The sequence below is a fragment of the Heptranchias perlo genome, chromosome 2, assembly GCF_035084215.1.
Source record: "Heptranchias perlo isolate sHepPer1 chromosome 2, sHepPer1.hap1, whole genome shotgun sequence".
Classification (NCBI taxonomy): Eukaryota; Metazoa; Chordata; class Chondrichthyes; order Hexanchiformes; family Hexanchidae; genus Heptranchias; species Heptranchias perlo.
The window spans coordinates 79,148,965-79,163,431 of NC_090326.1; the positions used below are offsets into that span (position 1 = coordinate 79,148,965).

The following is a 14,467-nucleotide window of genomic DNA, read 5'->3' on the forward strand; positions in this document are numbered from 1 at the left end:
ACGTGGAAAATTCTCTGTGTCAAACCATTACCATTGTTGGATTTTTGTTCTGCTGCCTCTCACCCTGGAGTTGTTAGCAGCAGGACAGTAAAAGAAGGGAAGGTGCAGGAACAAAGTTCAGCAGAAGGGTATGGTCTGTCAGGTTTAAGGAGAGACAGAGGCAGTGCAGAAAGTAAGTGGTAAGCAAGGACCAACGGCCATCGCAGAGTCAGAGGACTATGGTGTCAGGATGAGAGGGATAGGCAAAGGTAGAGGTCCAGGGCTGAGCGACAGGGTGCTGGTTGTAAGCAGGCACAGAGGGCTGAAGCGTGGCTGTGTGCACACAGAGGCCATGCAGCCAGTGGAACTGGATGAGCATAATAGGTGTGGGACAGTCTGGGGATTGAGGTCTTAATGGCACTGGTCTAGAGTCCTGCAAATCAAACATGGAAAAATCAGGTTGATCATTGTAGTGCACCCTATAAGAAAGCTGCGTTTCGATATCCTGACAAATATATGGCGAGGAACCAGACAAATTCTTAATTCCCTCCTTTAACTCTTTACTAAGGATTTTTTCTGGGGATTTACCTGCCAGCATAGGTGTAGGGATGATTGATGCTTGTCGCCCGAAGTGTCTTACATTTAACCCAATCGGATCAAAATTAATTTAAGTTGCTAACCTTTGGTTGGGTTATCCTCAAGCTGCTGAGTGAGCAATCAAGGAAGAAGCCAGACCATAAGTTATGCACTAAACACTATTGATTACAAATCACAAGTTAAAGTTGGGTACACAAACGCTTAATAGACATGCATAAATATAATCAGAGTTATCCAGCAGTTGAGCAACAAATCATTAATGGACAGAGTTACCTAACAAAATGAGTAACGTAGGTTACAACAGGCAATTTAGTGTATCATTGTAAATCAGCACTAACAAATGCTGAGCACTAATTATAGCAGTGACCAGAATCTGAGATTATAAATTGGTGTAATTCCTTAGACAGGTGACAAGTTAACAGCTTTGAACAGCTAGTCTGTTAAATAGCTCATCTCTCTATATGTAATTAATGGTGTTCAGAATTTACATGATCCCGTTCTCACAAGCGGCGTGTTTGAGTTAATCTCCTTCCTTCCCTGGGACTTTAGCTTCTGGATTGTTGAGATGATGAACCCCATTTCGGCAGCGAGGCTATCCATTTCCTCTTGGATCTTGGCTACAACTGAACACACCTTACGCATGAATGATGATATTTGAGCTGGCTACACACTGACCTTTCTCTGATCTCGGGCACTTATAAAGTTAAATGCTTTGTCTGTAATTGGCTGGTACAGTCTCACAAGCTAACTCTGTTTTACTTTACAATCTTCTGGACTTAACATTGATTTCAATAACTTCAGATCATAACCACAGCTGTTATTTTTTTGGACAGCAGGTGATGGAAATGGTTCTGCTGTTGCCATTTACAGCTCCTCTGGACTCATCTTTTGTTTCTTGTCCCATTATCACCTCCTTACCTTGCACCATCATCTCTTTTGTCATTTAATCACTCCTGCCCTCCACCCTATCACAGACCTCTTTTGTTCTTCCCTCCCCTTCTCCACACCCCACCCCCCCCTTTGCCCTGTTCCGTACTTGCTTAAAAACTGTTAAATCTTTACTTCTTCCAGTTCTGATGAAAGGTCATCGACCTGAAACGTTAACTCTGTTTCTCACCCCACAGACGCTGCCTAACCTGCTGAGTAATTCCTGGCCCCCAGGGGTTAAAAGCAAAAAATCTGTTAAAATGGAGGCCCGCAGGCTCCTTAAAAGCTTTTACTGACTGACCCGCCTCCTGAGAGCGGGTTGGTCGCCTGCACCTAGAACCACCTCTGTTAAAACTGGAAATGGGCGGGTTTTAGATTTAAAAAATTTTTACTGCCCCCAACTCACCCATTTTTCCGACTTAAAATCATGCTCCTTGTCATCAAGTCGCGGAGGCAGGCTGTAGGCGGCCCCGAGTCCCTCGGGCTGTAGGCGGCCCTGAGTCCCTCGGGCTGTAGGCGCCCCCGTGTCCCTCGGGCTGTTGGCGGCCCCGAGTCCCTCGGGCTGTAGGCGCCCCCGAGTCCCTCGGGCTGTTGGCGGCCCCGAGTCCCTCGGGCTGTAGGTGCCCCCGAGTCCCTCGGGCTGTTGGCGGCCCCGAGTCCCTCGGGCTGTTGGCGGCCCCGAGTCCCTCGGGCTCTAGGTGGCGCTGAGTCCCTCGGGCTGTTGGCGGCCCCGAGTCCCTCGGGCTGTAGGCGGCCCCGTCCCTCGGGCTGTAGGCGGGGCTGTGTCCCTCGGGCTCTAGGTGTCGCCGAGTCCCTCGGGCTGTAGGCGGGGCTGCGTCCCTCGGGCTGTAGGCGGCCCCGAGTCCCTCGGGCTGTAGGCGGCCCCGAGTCCCTCGGGCTGTAGGCGGCCCCGAGTCCCTCGGGCTGTAGGTGGAACTGTCACCTCTAGACTCTAATAAAAACAGAAAATGCTGGAGAAGCTCAGCAAAGTCAGGCAGCATCTGTGGAGAAAGAAACAGAGTTAACGTTGCAGGAGGGTCAGAGAGGTGAGCACAGTATAAAAGCAGAGACTGAGAGTGGGAGGAGAGTCTGAGAGCCTAAGCAAGTCATGGCAGAAGAGCTCGCACCCGTGATATGCTCCTCCAGCACGATGTGGGAAGTCATGGACACTACCAGTGTCCCTGGCGACCATGTGTGCAGGAAGTGTGTCCAGCTGCAGATACTGGCTAACCGTATTTCGGAGCTGGAGCTGCGGGTGGATTCACTGTGGAGCATCCGCGATGCTGAGACTAGCGTGGATAGCACATTCAGTGAGGTGGTCACACCGCAGGTAAAGATTACACAGGCAGAAAGGAAATGGGTGACCGCCAGGCAGGGTAAAAGGACTAGGCAGGTAGAGCAGGAGTTCCCTGGGGCCATCTCCCTCTCAAACAGATATTCTGCTTTGGATACTGTTGGGGGAGATGGCTTATCAGGGGAAAGCAGCAAGAGCCAAGTTCGTGGCACCACAGATGGCTCTGCTCCACAGGAGGGGAGGAAGAAGAGTGGCAGGGCTATAGTGATAGGGGATTCAATTGTACGGGGAACAGATAGGCGTTTCTGCGGCCGCAAACATGACTCCAGGATGGTATGTTGCCTCCCTGGTGCTAGGGTCAAGGATGTCGCGGAGCGGCTGCAGGACATTCTGGAGGGGGAGGGTGAACAGCCAGTAGTCGTGGTCCATATTGGTACCAATGACAGAGGTAAAAAAAGGGATGAGGTCCTGCAAGGTGAATTTAAGGAGTTAGGAGATAAATTAAAAAGCAGGACTTCAAAGATAGTGATCTCAGGATTACTACCGGTGCCACGTGCTAGTGAGTATAGGAACAGGAGAATAGACCGGATCAATGCTGCAGGGATGGTGTAGGAGAGAGGGATTAGATTCCTGGGACATTGGGACCGGTTCTGGGGAAGGTGGGACCTGTACAAGCGGGACGGGTTACACCCGAGCAGGACCGGGACCAATGTCCTCGCGGGGGTGTTTGCTAGTGCTGTTGGGGAAGGTTTAAACTAGAGTGGCAGGGGGATGGGAACCTGAGCGGGGAGTCAGAAGGGAGGAAAGTTGAGAGCAGCAAGAGAGGGCAAGATCCAGGGGAAATTTACAATACAAATAGTACCAACAGTTGTTCAAGAACAAGTGAAATGGAAAAGCGTAGAGCAGCGGAAAGAAAGTGTACTTTAGGCACTACAGTTAAAGTGAAAACTAGAAGGCATAAGGCGATTAACCCAGCATCAAAGCTGAAGGTCAGGCTAGGATGTGTGGCCCAACTAAGAGTTCTATATACAAATGCACGGAGTATAAGGAATAAATTAAATGAACTACAGGTTCAAATTCAAATTGGAGGGTATGACATGGTAGCTATTACTGAGACATGGCTGCAGGATGGTCAGGATTGGGAACTAAATATACCGGGTTATAAGGTCTACAGGAGAGACAGGGAAAATGGAAGATGGGGAGGAGCAGCCTTAGTGATTAGAGATTAAATCACTTCAATGATAAAGGAGGATATAACGAGAGGTAAGCAGCAAACAGAGACCTTGTGGGTTGAATTGAGAAATAGGAAAGGATCTAAGACTATAGTGGGAGTTGTATATAGGACCCCTGGCAGCAGCTCTGAAGTGCTAGATTGTATAAATGCAGAGATTAGACAAGCATGTAGCAAAGGCATGGTGGTCTTAATGGGAGACTTTAACCTTCATATAGATTGGGAAAAGCAGACTAGCAACTGTCAGAAAGGTAGTGAATTTCTTGAGTGTGTCCGGGATAGTTTTCTACAGCAGTATGTCCCAGAGGCAACAAGGGGGCAAGTCATACTAGATTTAGTAATGAGTAATGAACCAGATTTAGTTAACGGCTTAACTGTGCGTGAACATCTATCCAATAGTGATCATAACATGATTGAGTTCAAGGTAGTGTTTGAAAGGGAAAAAAGTGAATCAGCTGCTAAGATTCTAGACTTGGGCAAGGCCGACTTCAATGGGATGAGACAGAGACTGTCCGCAGTAAACTGGGCAAATCTGTTAATGGGTAAAATGACTGATGATCAGTGGGAAATGTTTAAAGAAACATTTAACGCGATACAGAATCGGTTTATACCCCTGAGGGGCAAGAACTCTACTTGCCAAAAAAAACAGCCATGGACAACTAAACAGGTAAGGGACAGTATAAGACATAAGGAAAGGGCATACAAAAAGGCAAAAAATGGCACAAATCCTGGTGAATGGGAAAGATACAAAGAGCAACAAAGGGTCACAAAACAGTTAGTAAAAGCTACAAAAAGAGAGTATGAAAAGAAACTCGCAAGGGATATCAAAACCAATACGAAGAATTTTTACAGTTATATTAGGAAAAGAGGGTGGTCAGGAGCAGTGTTGGCCCCTTAAAAACTGAAAGTGGGGATATTGTCATTGACAATGGGGAAATGGTGGACATGTTGAACAATTACTTTGCGTCAGTATTTACAGTCGAAAAAGAGGATAGCATGCCGGAAATCCCAAGAAAACTAATATTGAATCGGGGACAGGGACTCGATAAAATTAACATAAGTAAAGCAACAGTAATGAAGAAAATAACAGCACTAAAGAGTGACAAATCCCCAGGACCAGATGGTTTCTATCCCAGGGTTTTAAAGGAAGTAGGTGAGCACATTGTGGATGCCCCAACTATAATCTTTCAAAGTTCTCTAGATTCAGGAACTGTCCCTCTAGATTGGAAAATTGCACATGTCACTCCGCTTTTTAAGAAAGGAGAGAGAGGGAAACCGGGGAATTATAGACCAGTTAGCCTAACATCTGTTGTGGGGAAAATGCTGGAGTCTATAATTAAGGATAGGGTGACTGAACACCTCGAGAATTTTCAGTTAATCAGAGAGAGCCAGCATGGATTTATGAAAGGTGGGTCGTGCCTGACAAACCTGATTGAATTTTTTGAAGAGGTGACTAAAGTAGTGGACAGGGGAATGTCAATGAATGTTATTTATATGGACTTCCAGAAGGCATTTGATAAGGTCCCACATAAGAGACTGTTAGCTAAGAGAGAAGCCCATGGAATCGAGGGAAAAGTTTGGACTTGGTTAGGAAGTTGGCTGAGCGAAAGGCGACAGAGAGTAGCGATAATGGGTAGGTACTCACATTGGCAGGATGTGACTAGTGGAGTCCCGCAGTGATCTGTCTTGGGGCCTCAATTATTCACAATATTGACGACTTAGATGAAGGCATAGAAAGTCTCATATCTAAGTTTGCCGATGACACAAAGATTGGTGGCATTGTAAACAGTGTAGATGAAAACATAAAATTACAAAGCGATCTTGATAGATTAGGTGAATGGGCAAAACTGTGGCAAATGGAATGCAATGCAGACAAATGTGAGGTCATCCACTTTGGATCAAAAAAGGATAGAACAGGGTACTTTCTAAATGGTAAAAAGTTAAAAACAATGGATGTCCAAAGGGACTTAGGGGTTCAGGTACATAGATCATTGAAGTGTCATGAACAGGTGCAGAAAATAATCAAGAAGGCAAATGGAATGTTGGCCTTTATATAAGAACATAAGAAATAGGAGCAGGAGTAGGCCAATCGGCCCCTCGAGCCTGCTCCGCCATTCAATAAGATCATGGCTGATCTGGTCCTAACCTCAAATCTAAAATCATGTCCAATTTCCTGCCCGCTCCCCGTAACCCCTAATTCCCTTTACTTCTAGGAAACTGTCGATTTCTGTTTTATATTTATTTAATGATGTAGCTTCCACAGCTTCCTGGGGCAGCAAATTCCACAGACCTACCACCCTCTGAGTGAAGAAGTTTCTCCTCATCTCAGTTTTGAAAGAGCAGCCCCTTATCCTAAGATTATGCCCCCTAGTTCTAGTTTCACCCATCCTTGGGAACATCCTTACCGCATCCACCCGATCAAGCCCCTTCACAATCTTATATGTTTCAATAAGATCGCCTCTCATTCTTCTGAACTCCAATGAGTAGAGTCCCAATCTACTCAACCTCTCCTCATATGTCCGCCCCCTCATCCCCGGGATTAACCGAGTGAACCTTCTTTGTACTGCCTCGAGAGCAAGTATGTCTTTTCTTAAGTATGGACACCAAAACTGTATGCAGTATTCCAGGTGCGGTCTCACTAATACCTTATATAAATGCAGCAATACCTCCCTGTTTTTATATTCTATCCTCCTAGCAATAAAAGCCAACATTCCGTTGGCCTTCTTGATCACCTGCTGCACCTGCATACTAACCTTTTGATTTTCTTGCACTAGGACCCCCAGATCCCTTTGTACTGCAGTACTTTCCAGTTTCTCGCCATTGAGATAATAACTTGCTCTCCGATTTTTCCTGCCAAAGTGCATAACCTCACATTTTCCAACATTGTATTGCATCTGCCAAATCTCCGCCCACTCACCCAGCCTGTCTATATCCCCTTGTAGGTTTTTTATGTCCTCCTCACTCTCTACTTTCCCTCCCATCTTTGTATCATCTGCAAACTTTGATATGTTACACTCGGTCCCCTCCTCCAAATCGTTAATATAGATTGTAAAGAGTTGGGGACCCAGCACCGACCCCTGCGGAACACCACTGGCTACAGGTTGCCAGTCCGAGAATGTACCATTTATCCCAACTCTCTGCTTCCTGTTAGATAACCAATCCTGCACCCATGCCAGAATATTACCCCCAATCCAGTGATTCTTTATCTTGAGCAATAATCTTTTATGTGGCACCTTGTCGAATGCCTTCTGGAAGTCTAAATACACTACATCCACTGGTTCCCCTTTATCCACTCTGTACGTTATATCCTCAAAGAACTCAAGCAAATTTGTCAGACATGACTTCCCCTTCGTAAAGCCATGCTGACTTTGTCCTATTAAATTATGTTTATCCAAATGTTCCGCTACTGTCTCCTTAATAATAGACTCCAAAATTTTACCCACCACAGATGTTAGGCTAACTGGTCTATAATTTCCAGCCTTCTGCCTACTACCCTTTTTAAATAACGGTGTTACATTAGCAGTTTTCCAATCTGCCGGGACCTTTGCCGAGTCCAGAGAATTTTGGAAAATTATTACCAAAGCATCCACAATCCCTACTGCCACTTCCCTCAAGACCCTGGGATGTAAGCCATCAGGTCCAGGGGATTTATCCGCCTTGAGTCCCATTAATTTACTGAGTACCAATTCCTTAGTGATTTTAATCGTATTTAGCTCCTCCCCCCCTAGAGCCCCCCGTTTGTCCACTGTTGGGATATTCTTAGTGTCCTCTACCGTAAAGACTGAAACAAAATATTTGTTCAGCATTTTTGCCATCTCCATGTTTCCCACCATTAATTTCCCGGTCTCATCCTCTAAGGGACCTACGTTTGCCTTAGCCACCCTTTTTCTTTTTATTTTACTGTCGAAACTCTTGCTATCTGTTTTTATATTTTTTGCTAATTTATTTTCATAATCTATCTTCCCTTTCTTAATCAATCCTTTCGTTACTTTTTGCTGTCTTTTGAAGACTTCCCAATCTTCTATCCTCCCACTAAGTTTGGCTACCTTATATGTCCTTGTTTTTAGTCGGATACTATCCTTAATTTCTTTACTTAGCCACGGATGGCTGTCATTTCTTTTACACCCTTTTTTCCTCAGTGGAATATTTTTTTTTTGAAAGTTGTAGAATAACTCCTTAAATGAACACCACTGTTCATGTACCGTCTTACCCTTTAAACTATTTTCCCAGTCCACTTTAATCAATTCCGCTCTCATACCATCATAGTCTCCTTTATTCAAGCTCAGTACGCTTGTTTGAGAACCAACCTTCTCACCCTCTAATTGGATATGGAATGTAACCATGTTATGGTCACTCATTCCAAGGGGATCCTTAACTAGGACATTATTAATTAATCCTGGCTCATTGCACAGGACCAGGTCCAAGGTTGCTTGCCCCCTTGTAGGATCAGTTACATACTGCTCAAGAAATCCATCCCTAATACACTCAATAAACTCTTCCTCAAGGCTGCCCTGCCCAATTTGATTTGTCCAGTTAATATGATAGTTAAAATCCCCCATAATTATAGCTGTTCCCTTATTACACGCGCCGACTATTTCCTGATTAATACTTCTTCCAGCAGAGTTGCAACTATTAGGAGGCCTATATACTACGCCCACGAGTGTTTTTTTCCCCTTATTATTCCTTATCTCTACCCAAACTGTTTCATTATCCTGATCCTTTGTCCCAATATCTTTTGTCTGTATTACAGTGATTCCTTCCCTTATTAACATAGCCACCCCACCTCCCCTTCCTTCCTGCCTGTCCTTCCTGATTGTTAAATACCCTGGCATATTTAATTCCCAGTCGTTGTCACCCTGCAGCCATGTTTCTGTAATGGCCACAAGATCATACCCATACGTCGTTATTTGTGCCGTTAACTCGTCCATTTTGTTACGAATGCTACGTGCATTCAGATAAAGAACTTTCAAATATGTTTTGTGACACTTAGTTCCTGCTTTTTCCTTTTTTAACACTTTACCTTTTTCTCCATACCTTCTGTCCCTTCCTGACACGCTTTCCTCTGTCTCCCTGCTCATGTTCCCAACCCCCTGCCACAGCTTTGATGCTGGGTTAATCGCCGTGCACCTTCTAGTTTTTATTTTATGTCTCGTGCCTAAAGTACACTTTCTTTCCGCTGCTCTATGCTTTTCCCTTTCACTTGTTCTTGAACAACTGTTTGTACTATTTGTATTGTAGATTTCCCCTGGGTCTTCCCCTCTCTTGCTGCTCTCAACTTTATTCCCTTCTGACTCCCCGCTCAGGTTCCCATCCCCCTGCCACTCTAGTTTAAACCTTCCCCAACAGCACTAGCAAACACCCCCGCGAGGACATTGGTCCCGGTCCTGCTCGGGTGTAACCCGTCACGCTTGTACAGGTCCCACCTTCCCCAGAACTGGTCCCAATGTCCCAGGAATCTAAATCGCTCCCTCCTACACCATCCCTGCAGCCACGCATTCATCCTGTCCATTCTCCTGTTCCTATACTCACTAGCACGTGGCACCGGTAGTAATCCTGAGATCACTACCTTTGAAGTCCTGCTTTTTAATTTATCTCCTAACTCCTTAAATTCACCTTGCAGGACGTCATCCCTTTTTTTACCAATGTCGTTGGTACCAATATGGACCACGACTACTGGCTGTTCACCCTCCCCCTCCAGAATGCCCTGCAGCCGCTCCGTGACATCCTTGACCCTAGCACCAGGGAGGCAACATACCATCCTGGAGTCATGTTTGCGGCCGCAGAAACGCCTATCTATTCCCCTTACAATCGAATCCCCTATCACTATAGCCCTGCCACTCTTCCTCCCCTCCTGTGCAGCAGAGCCACCCGTGGTGCCCCGAACTTGGCTCTTGCTGCTTTCCCATGATAAGCCATCTCCCCCAACAGTATCTAAAGCAGAATATCTGTTTGAGAGGGAGATGGCCCCAGGGGACTCCTGCTCTACCTGCCTAGTCCTTTTACTCTGCCTGGCGGTCACCCATTTCCTTTCTTTTTTTTTATTCGTTCACGGGATGTGGGCGTCGCTGGCGAGGCCAGCATTTATTGCCCATCCCTAATTGCCCTTGAGAAGGTGGTGGTGAGCCGCCTTCTTGAACCGCTGCAGTCCGTGTGGTGACGGTTCTCCCACAGTGCTGTTAGGAAGGGAGTTCCAGGATTTTGACCCAGCGACGATGAAGGAACGGCGATATATTTCCAAGTCTGCCTGCGTAGTCTTTATACTGCCTGCGTAGTCTTTACCTGCGGTGTGACCACCTCACTGAACGTGCTATCCACGATAGTCTCAGCATCGCGGATGCTCCACAGTGAGTCCACTCGCAGCTCCAGCTCCGAAAGACGGTTAGCCAGTAGTTGCAGCTGGACACACTTCCTGCACACATGGTCGCCAGGGACACTGGTAGTGTCCATGACTTCCCACATAGTGCAGGAGGAGCATATCACGGGTGCGAGCTCTGCTGCCATGACTTGCCTTACACTCTCAGACTCTCTTCCCGCTCTAGGTCTCCCCTTTTGTACTGTGCTCACCTCTTGGACTCTCCTGCCTCACCTGTGACGTCGCACAGTAGTTTTCTCTTGTTGTAGGTTTGCTGCTGCTTTTTTTCCCCAATCTCAGTCTTCTACTCTCAGGTACACTGCCGCTCTGGGGAAAACGTCAGGAAAAGCAAGGCAAAGCAGCACCTCCTTCCCCCACTGCACCGAACTCCCACACTCACCGAACTCTCAGCAGCACACACTGTGTAGTCCGCACACCGTGCAGTTCACACTGACAGGCCTCTGTATATCTAGAGGACTAGAGTACAAAGGGGCAGAAGTTATGCTGCAGCTATACAAAACCCTGGTTAGACCGCACCTGGAATACTGTAAGCAGTTCTGGGCACCGCATCTTCGGAAGGACATATCGGCCTTGAAGGGAGTGCAGCGTAGGTTTACTAGAATGATACCAGGACTTCAAGGGTTAAGTTATGAGGAGAGATTACACAAATTGGGGTTGTATTCTCTAGAGTTTCGAAGGTTAAGGGGTGATCTGATTGAAGTTTATAAGATATTAAGGGGAACAGATAAGGTGGATAGAGAGAAACTATTTCCGCTGGTTGGGGATTTTAGGAGTAGGGGACACAGTCTAAAAATTAGAGCCAGACCTTTCAGGAGCGAGATTAGAAAACATTTCTACACACAAAGGGTTGTAGAAGTTTGGAACTCTCTTCCGCAAACGGCAATTGATATTAGCTCAATTGCTAAATTTAAATCTGAGATAGCTAGCTTTTTGGCAACCAAAGGTATTAAGGGATATGGGCCAAAGGCAGGTATATGGAGTTAGATCACAGATCAGCCATGATCTTATCAAATGGCAGAGCAGGCACGAGGGGCTGAATGGTCTACTCCTGTTCCTATGTTCCTATAAATGTAAGGAATCTCCTTCCTCAGCCTCCGAAAGCTTGTGATTTCAAATAAAACTGTTGGACTATAACCTGGTGTTGTAAGATTCCTTACATTTGTCCACCCCAGTCCATCACCAGCATCTCCACATTATGTTCCTAGAAGACCTTTCATCAGAAATGGAAGATTTTTTTTAACATCTTCCATTTATGACGAAAGGTCTTCGACCTGAAACATTAACTTCGTTTCTTTCTCCACAGATGCTGCCTGACTTTGCTGAGCTTTTCCAGCATTTTCTGTTCTTATTTCAGATTTCCAGCATCCCGCAGTATTTTGATTTTGACCTCTGGACTGTAGGTGGCGCTGTGATCGGAGGAACGTTAATCTCGGTTTGCTGCCCTGGCCGACTGTCGTTCATCTTCTAGGTTAGTGGCAGGTTTCCGGTCTGTTTGTCTTTCCTGGTGTCCGCAGTGTGGCGAGAGTTCTTCGTTGAGATGGTCAAAATGAGTAAAGAGACCAAACGGCGGCTACAGCAGGTCTTCCGCTGTGGACAGTTCGCCATCCGCTGGGGATTCATCCCGACCGTCCTCTACCTGGGTCAGTATCGGCGGTGGGCGGACGTGTAGCGGCCCCTCGCCCGCGTGCTCGCGGTGTGGGTGAGCGCGCCTGATTGTCCCCGAGAGCGGTTGGGTTTTGAATCTTCGACTCGCGCCGCTGTTTGGCCATTTCACGCATTGAGTGACAAAGGTGGTTTTGCAGAGGTCAGCTCGGTGCACAGCACTGACAACCCCCGTAACCCCGAACCCCAAATTTTTATTTTAAAAATTTTTTTTTTTTCTTTAACTCAACTATCACTTTACTGACCGACCAGCACCTTTTTTTTTCTTTTTTTTTTAGGCCCCCCTTTTTTAAGAAGGGGGGGTGTAGGGTGTGCTTAAGTACTAAAAACCAAATAAAACGAAACCAGGCATCAAATTAAAATTTTATTTTCCTCGTCCAGGATGCACTCCAGCCCCTGCGGTGCCCACCGTTCGCGGAAAGCCTCAGAGCCGACCCCCAAATTCACCTACTTTATCTTACACTTCACAATCCTACAATCTGATTGGTTAAAGAGATACACAGTTGCTTGCCCTGTTCACTCAGATCCCAGATGCCCTGTAGGGGGCGCCACCCTGTTTCCATCTTGCATTCCCAGCAATTTACAGTGCAAAATATCATCGAGATTAAACGGGCAGGGGCAAGTCTAACTAACGGCGGACACCATTCGCTGCCCTGCTACAGCAAATTCTGGGCCATTGTTTTTCATAATACAGCCTTCACCTGTCATCTGGCCGCTCACCATGTTCCCGCCTGTGAGTCAAGTAAATTTACTGCCCAGTGCAGCCTTGAGCTCCAGCTGAATTGATGTGGGACCCTAATTGCTGCCTCCACATGTTTTTATCAATTTTGTTCAAGTTTAAAGGAGATGAGGAGGATTAAAATTTAACTTGTTGATAATCTGTACCATATACAGTAAGACTGCCTTACTAAAATTAAACTTGGACTGGAATTGATTTGGCACCAGATTTCTATCATTTTAATAGTTTAATTTTTTTTTTAAACCTCAGGATGTTTTCTTTATTCATTCCGTTAAGTATTTCTAGCCTTGTCTCAAACCATACTACCTTTCTCTTCCTTTTAACCACCCTTGGAGGAAATGGATGAAGGCATGGAAAGAGTACAAGAACAACATGCTTTGCTCAAAATGCAATTTCTAGAATGGCTGGCATGTTTGTAAATTGTGGGATTTTTGGTGGCATATGGATGAGTGTGCCAGTGGGACAGCCAAGTGCCTTTGGTATCAGTAGTGGTTCAGTAGAGGATGGTCCTGCTCTATAAGGTAATATATGAACTGTTTTAAATATATATGTGTGTATATATAATCAGATTGTTTAGAAGATCTGACCTACTTATTGGGAGTATCATTTTGTGTCATTAATGTGATTAATAGTCCCTCATTGGAATGTCTTCTATTTACTTCCTGCTTATTCATGTCACTGTCTTGTGATTTGTGGTTTTGAATGTCTGAGGCATATTGAGGAACTTCATCTCAGGGAATGGTCAGGGATATATGTGGTAGTTGCATCTTACAAAAATGTGTACTGTATGAGTCCATTGGGAGGAGCCAATAATACAAAACAAGATTTCATTTTAAGGGTTCTGAGACTGTAAACTGTAGTCAGGCTCTGGGTTACACAAGTTCTTTTTTTCACCCCACAGAATTAGGCATCTCATGTCTTTATTCCAGGTGAATTCTCAATTAAAAATGACCCCTATCACTTAGTCACTGACGGAGACTTGGCATGTTCCAACAGGGGAAGTGGGATGTTCAGAGGTCCTGCTGTGCTGCTTGTGGTGCAATTTCTGAGAGCTAGTTGAAGAATGTTGGCATGGGGCTGGGTGTTTGTCATCTGCCCATCTGGTCTCTCGAACCAAGAGCAGTGCCTAATGTGGGAACCTTTATAAAGGGGTGGGGAGGCAAATATTAGCATGCTAGGAACTATCTGATTTACCAAAGTGGGAACTTTTATGAAAATATGTGGGAGTCTTAAAAACATTGTCTTCAGTGGTCATTTTGTGGTTTTTAACTACAAAACAAGTTACTGAGATTTACAGGATTGTCATTGATTCGGAACCAGCAATCCTTAATCTTACAAGGCTCAGAAGAAGCAGAAAGCATAACATTTAGATCAATATTCAGCATTATGTTTATTTAGACTAGAGGAATCAGTACTTGAAACCATTGCATCTTATTAAGATATGGTGATGTGGACAGTGACTGGCTCATATGAATATGATTTGTTCAGATGCCTGATAGATGTTAAATGTCACTCAAAAGAAAGTTACAGCAAAGGTTGCAATAAAAGCTTTTCTGGTTGTCAGTAAGATTTCAGAGCTATGCAAATTTCTGTTCTTCACAATATCGTTGGAATCATGCTCCAAAATGACACCTGCAGGCCTGGCCAGTAGATCTCACTGTTGGA

At 45.5% G+C, this 14,467-nt stretch overlaps 1 protein-coding gene across 1 annotated transcript in view; it reads left to right on the top strand.

Annotated features, from left to right (window-relative positions):
- Positions 1 to 11,875: 11,875 nt before the first annotated feature.
- tomm7 (translocase of outer mitochondrial membrane 7 homolog (yeast)) overlaps positions 11,876 to 14,467 on the top strand; it is a 36,868-nt gene continuing 34,276 nt past the window's right edge. The window contains exon 1 of the mRNA XM_068003615.1: positions 11,876 to 12,041. Within this exon, the coding sequence (XP_067859716.1) occupies positions 11,939 to 12,041 (103 nt within the window). The 5' untranslated portion in view covers positions 11,876 to 11,938. The remainder of the gene's footprint in view (positions 12,042 to 14,467) is intronic.